At 51.4% G+C, this 15984-nt stretch overlaps 7 protein-coding genes across 7 annotated transcripts; 3 read left to right on the forward strand and 4 right to left on the reverse strand.

The window, feature by feature from the left end:
* Window positions 1-1440: 1440 nt before the first annotated feature.
* Window positions 1441-2112, forward strand: PV06_08886 (uncharacterized protein; the record flags this gene model as incomplete). Its single annotated transcript, XM_016410269.1, has 1 exon — window positions 1441-2112. The coding sequence occupies one exon, from the start codon at window positions 1441-1443 to the stop codon at window positions 2110-2112; it is 672 nt and encodes a 223-aa protein (XP_016259291.1).
* A 226-nt stretch (window positions 2113-2338) lies between these two features.
* Window positions 2339-4165, reverse strand: PV06_08887 (uncharacterized protein). The gene is made up of 2 exons (XM_016410270.1): window positions 3728-4165; window positions 2339-3650 (listed from the first exon to the last, which is right to left on the reverse strand). The coding sequence occupies exons 1-2, from the start codon at window positions 3803-3805 to the stop codon at window positions 2871-2873; spliced, it is 858 nt and encodes a 285-aa protein (XP_016259292.1). The 5' UTR covers window positions 3806-4165; the 3' UTR covers window positions 2339-2870.
* Window positions 4166-4312: 147 nt separating this feature from the next.
* On the forward strand, window positions 4313-6955 carry PV06_08888 (uncharacterized protein). The gene is made up of 2 exons (XM_016410271.1): window positions 4313-4785; window positions 4844-6955. Exons 1-2 carry the CDS (start codon window positions 4566-4568, stop codon window positions 5467-5469), a joined length of 846 nt encoding a protein of 281 aa, XP_016259293.1. The 5' UTR covers window positions 4313-4565; the 3' UTR covers window positions 5470-6955.
* Window positions 5532-6762, reverse strand: PV06_08889 (secondary thiamine-phosphate synthase enzyme; the record flags this gene model as incomplete). Its single annotated transcript, XM_016410272.1, has 2 exons — window positions 5532-6155; window positions 6253-6762. 2 exons carry the CDS (start codon window positions 6760-6762, stop codon window positions 5997-5999), a joined length of 669 nt encoding a protein of 222 aa, XP_016259294.1. The 3' UTR covers window positions 5532-5996.
* A 1114-nt stretch (window positions 6956-8069) lies between the features above and the next one.
* PV06_08890 (uncharacterized protein) lies at window positions 8070-9229 on the reverse strand. Its single transcript, XM_016410273.1, has 3 exons — window positions 8828-9229; window positions 8603-8770; window positions 8070-8544 (listed from the first exon to the last, which is right to left on the reverse strand). The coding sequence occupies exons 1-3, from the start codon at window positions 9185-9187 to the stop codon at window positions 8350-8352; spliced, it is 723 nt and encodes a 240-aa protein (XP_016259295.1). The 5' UTR covers window positions 9188-9229; the 3' UTR covers window positions 8070-8349.
* Window positions 9230-9926: 697 nt separating this feature from the next.
* Window positions 9927-11528, forward strand: PV06_08891 (uncharacterized protein; the record flags this gene model as incomplete). The annotated part of the gene is made up of 2 exons (XM_016410274.1): window positions 9927-10211; window positions 10338-11528. The coding sequence occupies 2 exons, from the start codon at window positions 9927-9929 to the stop codon at window positions 11526-11528; spliced, it is 1476 nt and encodes a 491-aa protein (XP_016259296.1).
* Window positions 11529-13855: 2327 nt separating this feature from the next.
* On the reverse strand, window positions 13856-15716 carry PV06_08892 (uncharacterized protein; the record flags this gene model as incomplete). Its single annotated transcript, XM_016410275.1, has 2 exons — window positions 13856-15118; window positions 15165-15716. 2 exons carry the CDS (start codon window positions 15714-15716, stop codon window positions 13856-13858), a joined length of 1815 nt encoding a protein of 604 aa, XP_016259297.1.
* Between the last annotated feature and the right edge of the window lie 268 nt (window positions 15717-15984).

Genomic DNA, 15984 nt, shown 5'->3' on the forward strand with positions numbered 1-15984 from the left:
AGGTCCTTACACGTATACGGAGGATGCCTCGTTCAAAGAAACACAAGGCCTTGCAACTCGTCAGCTTTTCGGGCGCTGAAGCAGTGATCCTGTGTGACAACCACCACTGGCTCGCCCTTTCTCCGTGTCCCGAGTTTGGTTGAACGGGCGGCCGTTGAGAGGATTTTGCCCATGTCAGCTCACAACCTCTTTATGGGTCGATATAAAAAAAGTCACGATGATGCCCTTGCCTTTGGTCATGCCTTTCGTTTTGTGTCTTCTTCACGGCCGGTCCGTTCTACTAGGCTCACTCACATTCGACGCTGAGTCCGTCAAGTGAATCCCCTGGTTTGCTTTCATCAACCTCTCTGCCTTTGTTCGTTGCCATACACTATTCCTCTTGAATAATCGCCGTCAGCGGGAGAGGGCAGCTAGCAAACACGAATCGCTGCTGCTGCTTTCGGTTGCCAGAACGAAACGACGACGGCCACGAAAAGCAAGCAATGCCAACGGCCTTCGACTCGGGCTCTGACATCGACAGCAACGGATACCGACGTGTCTACCCGGCACGTCCGAACTCCAAACCAAACTTCAAGGGTCACACGGTACGATTTCTGGGGGGCTTGCGAAAAGGAAAGAAAGGACGCTCACCGTCATCGACAACATCTGCTCGCCACACCGTCGAAGAAAGAGGGAGGGGTAGACAAAGAAGTCGAGAGAGAAGGTCAGCACCGTCCAATTCAGAAAAGCACTGCTCATCCCCATCTTTGTTATTGTTGGACGTTGTCCTTTCTATTTCCTTGGCTGCTTTTGGCGCTGTGGTCGCTTTCACGAGAAGGCAATGCAACGTCGGGACGGGAAAGAACCAACTAGATATCGGGACCGAGCACGGGAATGGTCGAGAGTGGAGCGGAGAAGAAGAGAACCATCACGCTGTGGGTGGAAGGTGTGTGACTATGATTGTGACATGTTAACTTGTGTTTTTGCGCTCGAGTTTCTGCCTCTTTGCTTTTGGTTGGGTCGTGCATTTCGAATGGTCTATCATGTCAACCAAACAAAAGTCAAAGTGACCAAATCGAAACGTGACGCACCTTCAGCTCGAGGGAAAAAAAAAAGAAATGTGCTAACATGAACGTTTTTCGAGTGATTGCAGAGGTCGAAACGGCACCAGGACCAGAAACAAAAGCAGAGATAGTCGGAGGAAAATGGATCGTTACGAGGCCAGAACTCGCAACCCCGACAATGGCCGCCGACAATGCATGAACCTCGTGCAAGGGCACGATCGAACGGGGAGGGCCGTTTACTACGACCTCGCCGACCCCAGAGGAGGGAGGAGGGGAATACGCATGTGCAGGCACGGAGAATACCCCCAGGCGTGTGGAAGGTGTGAGCGCGAAAAGGCCGACAGAGAGTGGCGGCGAAGAAATCAAGACGTTGACAAGGACGAGGACGAGGATGATTATGAGTACGTCTATCGCGACCACGAGATGGATCGAAGACGAGGACGAGGTCGAAGTCAAAGTCGAGATCGAGGTCGAAGTCGAAATAGGAGTCGAGGTCGATCTCGTGGTCGAGGAAGGACAAGAGAAAGGTCAAGGTCACTCTCGACGCGCGGACGGAGCCGGTCGTCAACGAATTCAAGCGGCCGGATTACAACGTACGACGGCGACGACAACAACGAGGAGGAGAGGGAACACGAAGAATGGACATGGCCACGGAGACGGACACCGGCTCGCCACCACTATTGGGGAGATTGCAGACGTGATCACCGTGATCGATCGGAAGATTGGAGGACAACATGGTGGTGGTGGTGGTGGCCAACTACTACACGAGACCACGGGGGAGAACGAGGCTGGGGACGACGACGACGACGACGACACCCTGCTTGCGGCGGCGACGAGAAGATTCAGATTCGAGAAAAGGAGATTGAGTATGACGACGGAACTTCCGAGATTCGCGTCTACGCGTTCAGGGATGGCGAGGAAGAAGAGCGCCGAGGTCGATGTAGGGATGGTCATGGCCGTGGTCAGAATCGTCACTACTTCACCGTTGATGGGTTCGGTGGATACGGTGATGACCGCGACGACAAAAGGGACCTGGAAAGACAAAGGAGGCGGGCAGAATGGTACATGAATGATATCAAGGAGGCTGCGAGGCTACAAAAAAGGGCGGCCGCGAATGCAGAGTGGTTGAACAGACATTATGGGGGTTGAGTTGAGAATCTAGCCCCTTTCTCACGGAAGACAGGAAGAAACACGTACATCATGTAGAGAATATAGGGATTAGACAACGTTTTTCCTCGAGAAAATGAAAATAAAATAAAAAAAAAATATAGATTGGGAAGAGAGTACTAGTGGTGAGAACGTATAAAATATGCACACTTACATGCGATGTGGGAAAATCACTGACATGGGGTACATCCATGGGAGGACATCTAGAGCCAACAATACCAGAAAAAGACCATGCGTATTGAGACCTTGATGGCATCGTCGAGGTCGCTCTGAAAGTGAGACTACTTGTCTCGCATCCAAGGGTCGAGACCTGTCTGCATCGTTCTACGGGACCACATGTGCAACGTTGTGAAAAGCCTGCAAGGAAAATCGCTCCCCATTAAGAAAAGGTATCTGTACTACATGTATCCAGGGCGCAGAACGCTATTCGAAGCCTCGTCTCGTCGTGCACCTTTGACCGTTTCACCCAGCCTCACTTTCATCTCGGCAGCAGGATGGAAATTGGTTCAAAGCAGGCAAAAAGAAAACCTCCTCAACGAGGTAAGATATCACCGACTCGCAAGACCAAAGTCTAGCAAAACAAGGCAAAGGCCAGAAGTACTCGTAGTCCTCCGCAGAGACAACAGTCACAATCGGCACTTTTACCTGGTTGTCCTCACTTCATATCGTCTTCCTGGCCTTCTTGTGAGCTTTGTAGTTTCCATCGTCCCGTCGCCTTTTTTGTCCGTGAACCCCGCCTCCGGTTATTGGCAAACGAGAATTCCACCCAGTTCCAGCGGGAGACGCTCGAGGTGTTTGCCCTTGGCCCGACATGTTGCGATGCTTTGTTTCAATGGCTCTCCGTACTTGTCTCATCTCTTCATCGGAATCAGCACCATTGGAGGAGGACCTCTTTTTCCGATTTCTTGTGGGTGTGCGATGCTTCGAATGGTCATGTTCCTCTTCATCTTCCTCTTCTTCTGATGGGGATTCCTCACCGCCATCGACGTCTCTTTTCGCCTGTGGTCTTGATTTGCGTTTCGTCTTGAACGAGCCGTAGGTTTGTCGTCCGGAAGGTCTGTTGCTCCAAATATCTTCCTCGTCGGAATCGGCATCTCCATCATTGTCTTGTGGTAGTCGTCCAAATCGAGTTCCATTCACACTGTCACCGTTTTTCTGGTTCGCATCAGGAAATGACATTTTCAGATCGAGAACCCATTCTGTGTCTGCGCCTTCCCCACGGTCGAACGTACTTGTACCTCCTCTTGATTGCCCGAAAGTGGAAATCTGTGGTTCTGACGTTGTGGGTGCCTGGGGCGTTCCAGGTGTCGACGAAGCAGAAAACGATTCGAGGTCAAACCGACGTCGTTTTGAGGGTTGATAATCTCCCCGAGATGATGATGATGATGGTGTTGCTGCGGCCGGTGATGAAGAAGTAGATGCTGCTGCACGTTGCATAAACTGTTCATGAAGACAAGCTGGGTCAGTCTCCGATCTGCATGGGACGGTCACGGTAGAGTATTTTTCGAGAACCTTACCTTCATGTTCAGCAAACGAGACGACATTGACTTTGGAGGATGTTGCGCCTGCGCGCTGGGAGTGCTGAATCCTGCCATCTTCTCCCTCCGTCTCCCTCTGTAACTCCTATGAAGAAAACGAAAGAAGTGTAGACAATAGGCTAAATGGGAAGTGACTTGTGGTTAGTAGTTGTGATCAATTGTGACTTGCACGATGGTCTCGTCAAGGTAGTCCTTTCTTCACACCGTGGACAAGGGCGGGTAAGTCGTCGACAACATCAATCGCAACAAACACCGCTCAGTGTACCACAAGTGGCCCCGATTCTCGGACTGTGTTGCGACCGTATGAAACCGTGCTCGTAACGGATACCAAGGACCGAATTAAGCAATACTGATAAACATTTGACGTGGGAAAATTGTTAACGCGTGGAGAAATGAGTGCATTGTGATATGGCTCCAAAAAGAAATGGCTACAGTACAAGTCCATTATCCGCAGGGTACAGATTAAAGGCTAAAGCGAGCGGAAGGTTAAACGTTTTACCGAAGACAAGGCTTTTAATCTCTCATTTGATAAGGCTGGAGCTCACGATAATCACCTTTTCCTATCAAATGCCAATTTTTTTCTCGTGGCGATGGAGTCGCCGATAAAAAGAGGCTGATGTTAGTCCATCGGACATGGCCTTGCGCCATTGCACATGGAAGAAAAGAAAAACTGAGGTACACCCAAAAATTAACATATTAGAACTTATCAATAATGGACACCGCCAGGTGAGAGGATCTTTCCTTCTCCTTATCTTTGTGAAAATCTCGTCACCTTCAGATCACAACACCTTCATATCCCGAAAGTGATCAAAGAAACATGGACACTCCTCTGTCGGGGGATGTTCCCCAGACCATGGAGCCCTCGAAGGAGTTACCACTCGACAGTCTACCTTGGACGACGAGGTTGCGATTGCGGTTCGCGCAGGATATCGACCCGGCGTGGGCGGACACGATCCTGCTGGCATGTTTCTTCACGACGGGAATGGTTGACTCTATAGCCTTCAACACCTGGGACTGTTTCGTTGGGATGCAAACTGGTATGTTCCCACCAAAGGTTTCACGTCGTCCAGTGCTCGACTAACCCCCGTGGGACAGGTAACACTATCTTTGCCGGTCTCGGAGTCAGCGATTTACCCAGCACGATCCCAAAGTACACTTGGACGAAATCCTTGGCCGCCATCCTGTCATTTTGTCTCGGCGCATTGTTCTTCTCCAGATTCCATCGACACCTCGGACCGCTCAGACGATGGGTCATCACCTCATCCTTCCTCATTCAGACCATGTTCATGATCATCACGGCGTCGTTGATATCTGGGGACGTAGTTGCAAAGACAGAACTCGCCGAGACCGTGGACGGACGAGGCAGGTTCCCTTGGTACGAACTCTGTCCGATCGCCCTGCTGGCATTCCAGAGTGCAGGGCAAATCGTCGCAAGCCGGATGCTCAAGTACAATGCCTTGCCGACAGTGGTCTTGACGAGCCTGTTTTGTGATCTGATGAGCGACCCGGACCTGTTCACGGCGGGACTACTCCAGGATCCGGATCGAAACAGGCGGGCATTGGGAGCGGTCTTTTTGTTCTGCGGGGCGACGGTGTCTGGAGCTTTGATCAAGACGTCGATAGGTTACTCTGGGGCACTGTGGATTGCCACGGGCGTCAAGGGCTGCATGGTAATGGCATGGCTGGTCTGGAGTGGGAAGCGGTCACAAGTCAAGAAATGATGGATAGACAGTACTGTACATCATTTCCGCATACCTACTATCCGGCGCAGGGTAGAAACGGGCGATAAGGCTATCTTTGATCTGGGTTATCTTGGCTGAGGCTTGAGGATGTACATATACCAGTCTATCGGGCAGTGTAGATGAATTCGCACGCTGGCCAGCCTCGCAAACAAACACTCGACCATCAATTGATCCCGTGAATCTTTCCTCAACAATCACCAAGACCCTTCAATGATGGCTCAGAGTGAAATCACATGGGCTTATGTGATGGACAGCCAACCAAAAACAAAAGAGAAGAAACACAACGTGTATTGTATAACCTTTCCCCTCTTCTTCTGCCTCCCTTGCCCCCCTTTGCCCAGGACAATAATAACATGTCACCTCACTTCCTCTCCTTTTTTTTGTTTCAAAGAAAGCCGATTTCCTTCTCAAGTCGGGATTATTTTTGATTTTCTAGCTGATTCTAGCTAGACATTGTGATTCTGCAATACCAACTTTGGAGAAGTTGAGGACGACTGTGCCTCTTCTCATCGTTTCTCTCCTTGAATCGTGGCAACCACTTTCCTCGTGTGTTTCGAAGCCCGAAATTCTAGATACCAAATCCCTTGCCACGTGCCAGTGTTCAATGTACCGTCGGTGATGGGGATCGTCACACTCGCCCCCACCAATGCTGATTTTATATGTGCCTATGGATGACAGTTAGCTGTTAACTGAACAAGTCACGAACAAGGGGCGCGCCGTCTCTATCTCTCAAGTCGGGAAGGTGTATGATTTGGAACGCACCGGCATATCATCCAAACCTTCGGCAGAGTGTCGGTAAAGGTTACCCTTTCGATCCTCAGGAGCAATTCTGTCCAGGGCGTCGCTCATGTCCTCCCTCACGTCGGAATCCCAGTTTTCATTCAACGACAGAGCACACGACGTGTGTTGGATGAAGAGGTTCAGGATACCGACTTTGTAGTCCTTGATCTCGGGCAGAGAGGACTCGACATGGTCGGTGATCAGGTACGAGCCTCTGGACTTGGAGGGTAGGGTGAAGGTCTTTTGGAACCAAGAAGTAGACATGTTGTCGTTGTTGAGGCTATTCAAAGGACAACTGACGATGGGCGACGATGATGAAGATGAAGAAGAGGATTGACGGGTTGTTGCTGAAATGGCTAGGTTCAAGGCGCAGAGTGGTAGTCCGACGAGAAACTGTGGTAGACCGGGGAACAAAGCGAGTAGCAGTATGAAGACGCAAGTGACGGTAAAGTATTTCGAATCGGTAAGACTCGTCGTCGTCGTCGTAGGCATATCGATTAAATAAAAAGTTGATGTGGTTCACATGGACAAAACTAACATACGTCAGAATGTCCACTTGAGGCACTCCCCACTATATCGCCGCTTTTTGAACAATTTGCCGTAGATATACGACTTACAAACACCAAGCAGAGTCAAGGCACAGGAGACGACATTGAATAGCATGATCTTTGTCGATAATATCGATCTAATTGTCTGTTCCTCAGATGCCTCCGTTTACGAAGGGAACTATTGTTCTGCCACCACTTCAATCTCTACCAAAGCATCTTCTTTCGCGAGAGATGTCACCTGTACAACCAAGTCAATATATCCTGTGAAGTGTCATGAGATCAATATTCGGGAATAGACGACGTACCCCAATCAGCGTTGATACAGGATATGGCTCCTCGAAATACCTAATTGTCCCATCAGCTATGAGCAAGAAAGAAAGCGTTGTCATGCATCGATGGTGACATACTTATCCCATACACCCAGGACCTTTTTGTAATCTTGCATTGGGATGATGTAAATTCTTCTCGAGATGATATTGTCAAAAGTCAACCCGCAAGCCTCAAGGCAGGCCCTGATGTTGAGAATTACACGCTCCTACTCGGGGACCAGTCAACATCCCACTCATTCTCGAAAACAGTCAACCCCCTTTGACGATGGAAGTCAGTGAGGGGAGGGGACTTTGTAAGACGTGGTCAATAATGCCTGCCTACCGTTTGAGCCTCAATTCCCCCCGATACAATCTTGCCTGTTTCCGGATCGTCACCCATCCATCCTGCTAGGTATACCATGCCACTTTTCGATTTGACGACGTGACTATATTTCCCGTTCGGCTTTGGCGCATTCGGAGCCCAGACGGCTTCGCGAGTGTAAGGCATGTTTGGTGTTTACTCCTGAGGAAAGAGCTATGCCTGAGATTCCAGTGGGAAAGTTGATCTCGAGATACACTTGCTCCAAAGTGATGATACAAAAGTGTAGCTACGCCTCTGCTTTGTTTCTTTTGTTAGTTTCCACCTTTTGAACGGAGGAAGCCGGGCTCTACGGACTTGAGCGAATACAAGACAAATGGCTGAATCGTGGTGATTGACAAGCATGACACATGGGCGGGTGGAAGTCTGATCATAGTCCATAACGTCAGGGAGAGACTTGGTGTGATGTCAGGGCCTATTTGCAGCAAGATCATGTTGCTTCTGCTCCTTCTGTTTACAGGCAATGATCAACGAGCCAGTCACGGCTCAAATATGTCCCATCTAAGTGTATGTTAGCAGCAGATGTTTGTTGTTAGCAAGTGCAAAACCCAGACGGGTCTCATCCTGGCACATCAACTCGGTAAGAACAGAAAAGGACAAGGACTTTGTAACGAGACTTCTTTCATCTCTATCTTCGAACGGCCAAGATCGAGTCAGGCAACACAGACTTCATAGATCGACCTGTAGCGATCACTTTTGTGTCGCAAGTTCTGTGTCATTGTGCTGGGCCGCGAAATTCCCGTCGTGGAAAGATCAGTATCAAGGCCACACAACCTCATACAACTCCAGTCTTTTATTGAGACCTCAGTTCCGCAATATGTACAATACACCCATTCGTCAGAAATCATCTTTGCTCAAATGTCGTTTCACCCAAAGACTCGGCCAGATGCTCTCCTCTAACATGAGGATACTGCCCCTGGATCTCCCCCTTTTGACTAGGGGTAGCCGGCATCTGCACTTCCATAGGATCGCCTGTTGGTGCTAATGGGTAAGTTGTGCTCGGTAGCGATTCGAGGTGTTTTTTGTGCTCCTTTTTAGCCTGTTCTTTGTTAGCAAGGATGCCATGCGACAAGAGATTTCTCCGGGTCCTTCCTTACATATGGCAATCCGCAGTAGGTGCACCAACAGATTTGTGGCTTGTCCACGTTGATATAGATCTTTGGGTGTCCCAATGGACCGCCACCGCCGTCACATGCTACCCGTTTATCGTCTACCCATCGAACGGGTTGTTTATGGATGAGCTCGATCGCGGCATAGGGAGCAGGCTATGAGATGTTTCTCAGTACATTCTTCCATCTCTTTACGCGTACCGGCATGCCTACCTGGGATTCAATAATCGTCTGTTCAAATCTTGGTCCTGTCATTGCGAGCTCTCTGGGCATTTGGCTCCGAGACCAGGGTTTGGCTCTGTTGGGTGCTTGTAATTGTCTTGCCCTCTCGCCATCAGTAACCATTTCTTGCAATGGCGCATCTGAAGCACCCATGGAGTCCACAGGGGTTTCGTCGGTCTTTGATACATTGGGAGTGAGTTTCCGCGATTGGGGATCGTTGGCTTGTTGAAAGTTCTCGCCTGTACCGGGACCCTGGCGAAGGAGGCGAGCTGAGGCAGATATGGGACGGCATGTTGTTCGTGATAGAATTCGAGGGACTTTCGCCCGCAGCGAGGGGACTAGGGAAGACATTGTGGTGGGAGTCGAGGAGTAGAGGCTCGTACAATTGTATGTGTTGCTCGATGAATCTGGAGGTCATTGAGCTTTGGAGGGCGCAACCAATCGGAGGAGTTGCATATCGGGAGTCTTGGCGGCTACAGTACATTTCTATACGGTGAAGCATGAATAAGATCATGCAATTCTTCCTTACCTCATCCAAGGCCAATACAGCCCTCTAAGAGCGTAGGACAAATTGTCGCCATGTACTCTGCATCTCGTGTTTTAGGGTCTCCGACAATTGTCGAATGTCGATATAGAATTAAAACCGGTGAGGCTCAAAACGAAGAACAAGGTGAAGGCCACCCACTCTGCGAGTACGATCGTGTATCATTTCCGGCTCATAAGCTTCGAATGGTCTTTGGCACAGGTTTCACAACCCTGGTCTTTCTGCAGACGCGATGTCACCCACGTACTACAAGTGTGACGCCTACTTCCCAAATCACCATGGGTACTCACCACATTTTGAAAGTCTGCCCTGGGATATCCCTCCCGAGGCGCTCTAGCAGCTAGCTTCCCACTTCGACCCCAGATCATGCTGAATGCTAGCACAGTCAACTCCGGAATTGGTCTTTTCGAAGGCACCAGATTACATGGACCTTTCTTTCCCACATAATTTGGACTTACAAGAGTGGTCCGCTCGTGAAGAGTTCACGAATACATCGGCCTGGCTCCCCATGAAATTCCATCATTCAGGCTCCTTGACTCCAGAACAATGCACTCACAAGCCGAATATCATGAAATGACAAATATCGGCCAACAGGCATTGCAGACGACGACTGAAGTGACATACGAGAAGGGCTCAGGTACAAGGAAGGTTTGCTTGGTTGGCTTAGGCTTCAGCGTCTTGGTTGGAGTCATTTTCTTTCTCCTGGGTTGCATTGTACCGCACAGATTCAACGGCGAAGACGATGTCATTGCATTTTCACCAGTAGGCTTGGAGCTGCTCACCCTCGGCATCGACTTTGCAGTGCTCATTGTGACGGAAATCAATGGCTATGTAAGTATTGTATATGGCTCAGTTCTCGGTGCCCTCTTACGCCTGGAGCAGACCCATTTGATTTCTGGAGGTTACTCGAACTGCCCAATGCGATTTTCACCTTCTAACCCAGCATCATTCGAACAGATACATAGTCTTTCACTGAGATGGGCACTCTACCACGAAGGTAGACTCGACTTCAATAGCAGTCTCCGTCTCCTCACGGTGGCCAAAGAAACCCCTGCAAACGGACTCCTGGCCAACATTGCTTATTTCATCACACTGTCGTTCTGTTACGGAGCTGCGTCCGTCGTTGTCGTGCGCAACACTTATGTGATCCGGGCGGAAGCTCTGGGATCATTGGCCGATGAATGGGAAAAACATAGCCACGACGCAAACTTCAGTCGTGTTGGACCTTTGAGTCTGGGCTTCGCAATACTAATTCAATGCGCTCTGTCGATATGGTGTCTGCAAAGCCAGACATTCGCCAGTTGGGATTCGAGTCCACTCACGACTCTGGCAGCGTTCGGATTGCGCGGTGATGAGCTGATTGCCCAATCCGGGACATCTGAAGCGAGACCTTCGCGCTCCGACAAGAGACGGTCTCCCTACGCCTCGCACCCTAGGGTGCGTCTTGCCCTTGCCATCGTGACGGTTGTGTTCCTCGCATTCATGGTCTGGACGGCTCTGCTCATCCCCTACGGTATCCGCAATCAGCCGCGTGGCAGCTGGGCATTCTTTCCCACCTCGACCAACGGCGACGACGACGAGGATCCCAACACGATGACCATCTTTCTCAAGTTCTTCAAGGTCCACAACGAGGTGTACGAAAACCGCGGCGGCACCTTGGGCCCCGACTACGTGTCCGAATCCAATCTTTTCGGGATTCTCCTGCTCTACGTCGTTCTCCAGTCCCTCGTCACCATCGGCCTCCACAGCGCCGAGCTCCAAGTCCTCATGCTGCGTGACGAGGCCACGTGGCAGAAATCTTCAGCTTGCGGAAGCACAAGTTGGTCGTCGCTCAGTTCCGTCATGGCACCGCTCCGATCGCCGCCGAATGCTGTTTTGTTGTTGTTCAAACCCGTCCTACATTGGTTCTTTGCGATATGTCTGAGTGTGGATTATGCTCAGGGCATGGCGATGCGGGCGCCACAGACGGCATACCTCACGGCTGCCTGGGCGATCTTTGTCATTTTCGCCTACGGGATTAGCTTCTACAGACCAAGGGGCGCGTTACCATTGACATATGGACGGCTGAGTACAATGCGAGAAAAGGAAATAGAACGGCTGAATGGTGGTGGTGGTGGTGACCTTGCCAGAGATGGAGGTGGAAGATGATATGATAGCTCGCAGTATCTAATGTCTATAGGCATTCTACAGGCTTGCCGTACACCACCACTCAGTGCCTTGGTCCCCGAGCTGCATCCATCCTTTGTTGAGTGATCACGTACTCCCTCGGCACACCACCACCACCACCGTTGCCTTGCTCGGCGAGTTCCACCCCTTGGGCCTGCAGAGCCTTCCAGTCTCGTCCCTCGTTCAAGCTCGTCAGCGCCAACTGCGCAACGTGTCTGCCGCACAGTGCGGCGTTCGTCATGCCATGACCGCTGTAGCCGGCCGCCACGAACAGACCATCCTGGCCCGGCACACCTCCGACCCAAGGATGGCCATCCGCCGAGCTCCCGATGATCCCCGTCCAGGAGGCCGCGATGTCCAGCAGTCCGCCCTTGCTCGTGCCCGCCGCCGTCGACGCATCGGCCTCCACCAGGTTCAACCGTTCGGGTAAACTCCTCAGATAAATCTCTGCGTCGGCATCGACATAGTCGTCGTCACTCACGCCCACCCCGTGTCCCCTGGCCTGCGCTCGTCCGCCTCCAAACATGAGGTGTCCGCCGCGTCCGACCGCGACCACGTCCTCACCTGATGGTGGCAAAATCGGATTCTGGACAAGGTAATCACTCATGACCCTGTCTTGACCCTCGACTCCCATCATCCCGTAACTCACGGGCATCAAGTGCTCTCTGAATGGCGAACCGTCCGGGGGTAACAACGCCGACATCTGAGCTTGCACGGGCGAGATCAGGCCCTCAAACTCCGGCACCAGGTGCGACGTGTATCCGTTCGTGGCGAGGACGACATGTTTCGCTCGCACATTCCCCCTGCCCGTCTTGACCGTCCACCCGACCCCGCCGTCCCCTCCTTGCACTTTTTCGATGCTCGTGACGGGCGTGTTGGTCTGCAAATTCAGAGTCACCTGTTTTGTCGGGGACCTTGCTCCACCTCCTCCTCCTCCTCCTTCTTCACTCTTCTTCTCCCTCTCATATTCTTGGACCATCCGGTCCCAAAGCCAAACCATGAGCTTGTAAGGACTCAAACTCGCCGCGACGGTCTGGACGATGGCCCCCACCACGCCTCCCGTCAACCTGAGCCTTTCGAGTTCCTCAGGCCCCTCCACCACCTTGACCAGGCTCCTGTGCTCGGCCGTGACGAGAGCGGAGTCCAACGCGGCCTTGGCCTCGTCAAAGTACGTCCTGTTCCAGAACCCCAAGACGCCCGGGATCCGACGAAAGTCGCACGGCACGTCGTGCCGCTCGACCAGTTCCCGGATGTGCTCGTAGTTGCGCATCTCAAAGTCGATGATGGCCGACCGCTCCGCGTGCACCAGGGGCTGACAGTGTCCGCCGTTGCGGCCCGTGGCGGCCGAACACGTCGTGCGGGCTTCGAGGACCACGACATCAAGAGCTGCGTGGTCCGTGTCAGTCGCTGCGGCGGCCGCCGCCCTGGTGAGTAGCTCATGCGTGGCAAAAGTCCCCGAGATGCCCGTCCCGATGACCACGACGTCGGCACCGTCAGGGAGAGCGGCCGTCGAGCGGTGGTCCGCCAGCGCATTTGGGTGTGATGTCTGCCAAAATGATTCGGTCGGGTTGGCTGACGGGAGGCCCGCTCGGCCTGTCAACAGCGAAGGAGAAGAAGGGCCGGCATCGCCCATCTTGATCACTTTCTGCTCGTGACGATGTATGAGATGTTCTTGATTCACAGAAAAAGTCGTGCTTTCTCCGTATCCAGACAAGTTTGCTCAAGAGATGGAATTGGGGGGGAGTGGATTATATCCGAATAGGTTGATCGCAGGTACGAATGGATACCACTGAAGATGCAACAATCGCCCTTTTCGAAATGCCCTTTGCTGCCAGAATGTCCTATATACTCAAGGTGTGTCCGCATCAGTCAACAGAATGCTCGATCGGACTCCCCCCAAGTATGAAGTACGCTGCTGGGGAACGCCGCTACGCCTTGGCCAATGATGTCTCAATGCCCGTTACGACGATCCAGTACGAGGGTAATAATTAATGGACATCTCCGACAGCCCTCTGTGTGCCAATGTAGTATATACACCTGGCAGTGGTTGAACTAGGATGCTGCCAACAGGCTAGATCTTGAACAGGGCAATGTCGTTAATCGATTAAGTTATGGAGTGAGGCATAAGCTCTTCTATAAAGTGAGGCACCATACTGTAATCTCGCTGTTCTCGTATCGATACTGCTTGCAATTACATCGTGTAGTGTTGAGCATCCTCAGGACAAGTGTCTGCCATTTTGTGGTCCTCCACATGATATTTAACAAGGTCTTCATGCTCATCTCGCCGAAGAGTGCCATCACAGCTTCTCCTAGTCGGTCAAGACCCACTTCTTCTCTGCCTCTTTCGTTCCTTGCCTGGTGGCAACAGACTCGAGAGTGTTCTTAATGGCATCTTTGGCACATTTGGGGAATTGCTGTTTCAGCACTTCTACCAAGCCGATCTTCGTCAGGGTACTTCCTGATACGGCACTTTTGAATGCTGGCAACAGGTTTGTATCAATCAATTTGATCGGTTTGTCAGATTTGGCTTTGGCATGTGCTAGTTTCTTTCCAGCGTGGTCGTGCGTGTTGTCCGGTTGAACTGAAGATAGAGTCAAGTTTCCACTATTAGGGTCAACCGCCATCAGTGGCAGCCTCGGAGGCTGCATCGGCGTTTGTGTATTCATCGTATGAGTTTTCTCCCGTTTGCTAGGTGACGGCTTGCCTACATCAGACCAGTGCTTTGTCGAGAACGGATCAATGGGAAACGTGGTTGAATCGTGCAAGACATCGATCCGATAGACTGAGAGGTCGAGTCCTTCTTTCGGTGATATGTGCGTGCCTTGCCAGCACAATCCACTCGATTTGGGCTCCATTTCAGATACCGTCTGTCGCTTCAACATGTCGTTTTCGTCGTCAAGAAAATCGTCCATCTCTTCATCTGCATCTTCATCTTCGGACTTCTCATCCTCGTCCATTAGGTCCACATCGCCCTCTTCAGGTTCTTGCCATTCAGCCTCGCTGTCGTAGTCATAATCTGTGTTTGGCAAACCCCGATGAGTCGGGTTGACGGCAATCTTGCGACTAGTTCGAGGCGAGACAACTCTTGTATAAGTCCCCTGGTATGCTGGCCGAACATCTTGATGGAAGTAGAGGTATTTAGTTGGGATCGTCGTGAAGGGGTCCTTGGAGTCCGAAAGAGCAGAGGCTGTTTCTGCCGAGTCATTCATTTCCTCCAAAATCGCTCTGACAGGCTTGATTTGTGCGGCCCGTCTACGTTTGCGGAATTGCTTGTTGACCTTGTCTGGTGTAATGCCCTGATTGAGAGGTAGATTGGCATCGGTTGTTGACTTGTGGAAGCGATTGAATGGGGCCAGTTCCATGTTTTCACTGACAAAGAACGGCAGAATCCACTTGTTGAATTCTGGATTTGCTGGTTCACGAATCTTGGTTTCGATGAGTGGTGGTGCCATATCGAGCGAGGCAACTGAAGATCGTCGACTCCGCGTTCCCATTGAGACATCATCTGCACTGTCAGGAGGCGTAGATGCTGCAGCTGGACGGCCAAAGAAAGCGCCAATACGCATTTGTGACTGGGCAAGTTAGCTTTGGTTCTAGACAAATTCAAGGGTAGCATACTCTCTCCTTCTTCAAGGCCTCGGCAGCTTTTCGTCCTTTCTCTGCTTCCTTCTCGGCCTTGATGGCGTCTTTCTGACGCTGTTTCTCCTCCTTGACGGCATCTTTGGCCTTCTTCTCCTCTTCCTTCCGCTTCTTTTCTTCGTCTTTTTGCTTCTTCTCTTCTTCCCTACGTTTCTTTTCTACCTCTTTCTGCTTCTTCTCTTCTTCCTTCTTGGCTTTCGACTCCGCCTTTTGTCGTTCCTTTTCTTCTTTCTCCTGCCTCTTCAGTGCTCTCTCGACTTCACGTTCAGCAAAGGTGAGTTTGCGTTTCTTGGAATCGGAGGGTGCCATCTCGGGTTTGGAAGGACTTATAACAGGGGTGGACCCCAACTCAGTCAAAGGCGTGCTGGCGGTGCTGAGGGCAGGGGAAACAGAACGTGAGCGAGTCACAGGAGTGCTTTGGAAGTCTAATGGTGGTGATGTGGAGGAAGGGGCGTCGACGAAGTCGCCCTCGTATTTTCGTTTCTTGGAAGGTGTGAGGTGCGGAGGTGGATGGGAAGGCACGCACGCCATGGTGGAAGGTTGAGGTTCCATAGTGCCGTACAACAATTTGATACAAAGACAAAGGAGTACAAGAGTCGTTATATCGAATCTCCTACAAAGGGAGGCAGTGAATGCATATGCAGTTGAGGAGCGGCGTGCCTAGCAACCCTGGTGAATGCTGGGAATTGTAGAGACGCGAAAACGCGTTCCACGAAGAGGCGCGCGTCGCTACGCCAAGACGGTACCCACGTGACCGTTTAAATACTTCGGACTCGTACTCCGTAGAGTAAGATACCTG

The sequence above is a fragment of the Exophiala oligosperma genome, assembly GCF_000835515.1.
Source record: "Exophiala oligosperma strain CBS 72588 unplaced genomic scaffold supercont1.9, whole genome shotgun sequence".
NCBI lineage: Eukaryota > Fungi > Ascomycota > Eurotiomycetes > Chaetothyriales > Herpotrichiellaceae > Exophiala > Exophiala oligosperma.

Bases quoted from the DNA above. Each gene is read 5' to 3' on its own strand.
- PV06_08887 (XM_016410270.1), bottom strand. From the start codon at position 3,805: ATGGCAGGATTCAGCACTCCCAGCGCGCAGGCGCAACATCCTCCAAAG. The intron at 3,651-3,727 runs GTAAGGTTCTCG...CTTCATGAACAG, and splicing joins CTCGTTTGCTGAACATGAAG to TTTATGCAACGTGCAGCAGC.
- PV06_08890 (XM_016410273.1), bottom strand. From the start codon at position 9,187: ATGTCTTCCCTAGTCCCCTCGCTGCGGGCGAAAGTCCCTCGAATTCTA. The intron at 8,771-8,827 runs GTAGGCATGCCG...AACATCTCATAG, and splicing joins AGACGATTATTGAATCCCAG to CCTGCTCCCTATGCCGCGAT. The intron at 8,545-8,602 runs GTAAGGAAGGAC...AACAAAGAACAG, and splicing joins CCTACTGCGGATTGCCATAT to GCTAAAAAGGAGCACAAAAA.
- PV06_08888 (XM_016410271.1), top strand. From the start codon at position 4,566: ATGGACACTCCTCTGTCGGGGGATGTTCCCCAGACCATGGAGCCCTCG. The intron at 4,786-4,843 runs GTATGTTCCCAC...CCCGTGGGACAG, and splicing joins TTTCGTTGGGATGCAAACTG to GTAACACTATCTTTGCCGGT.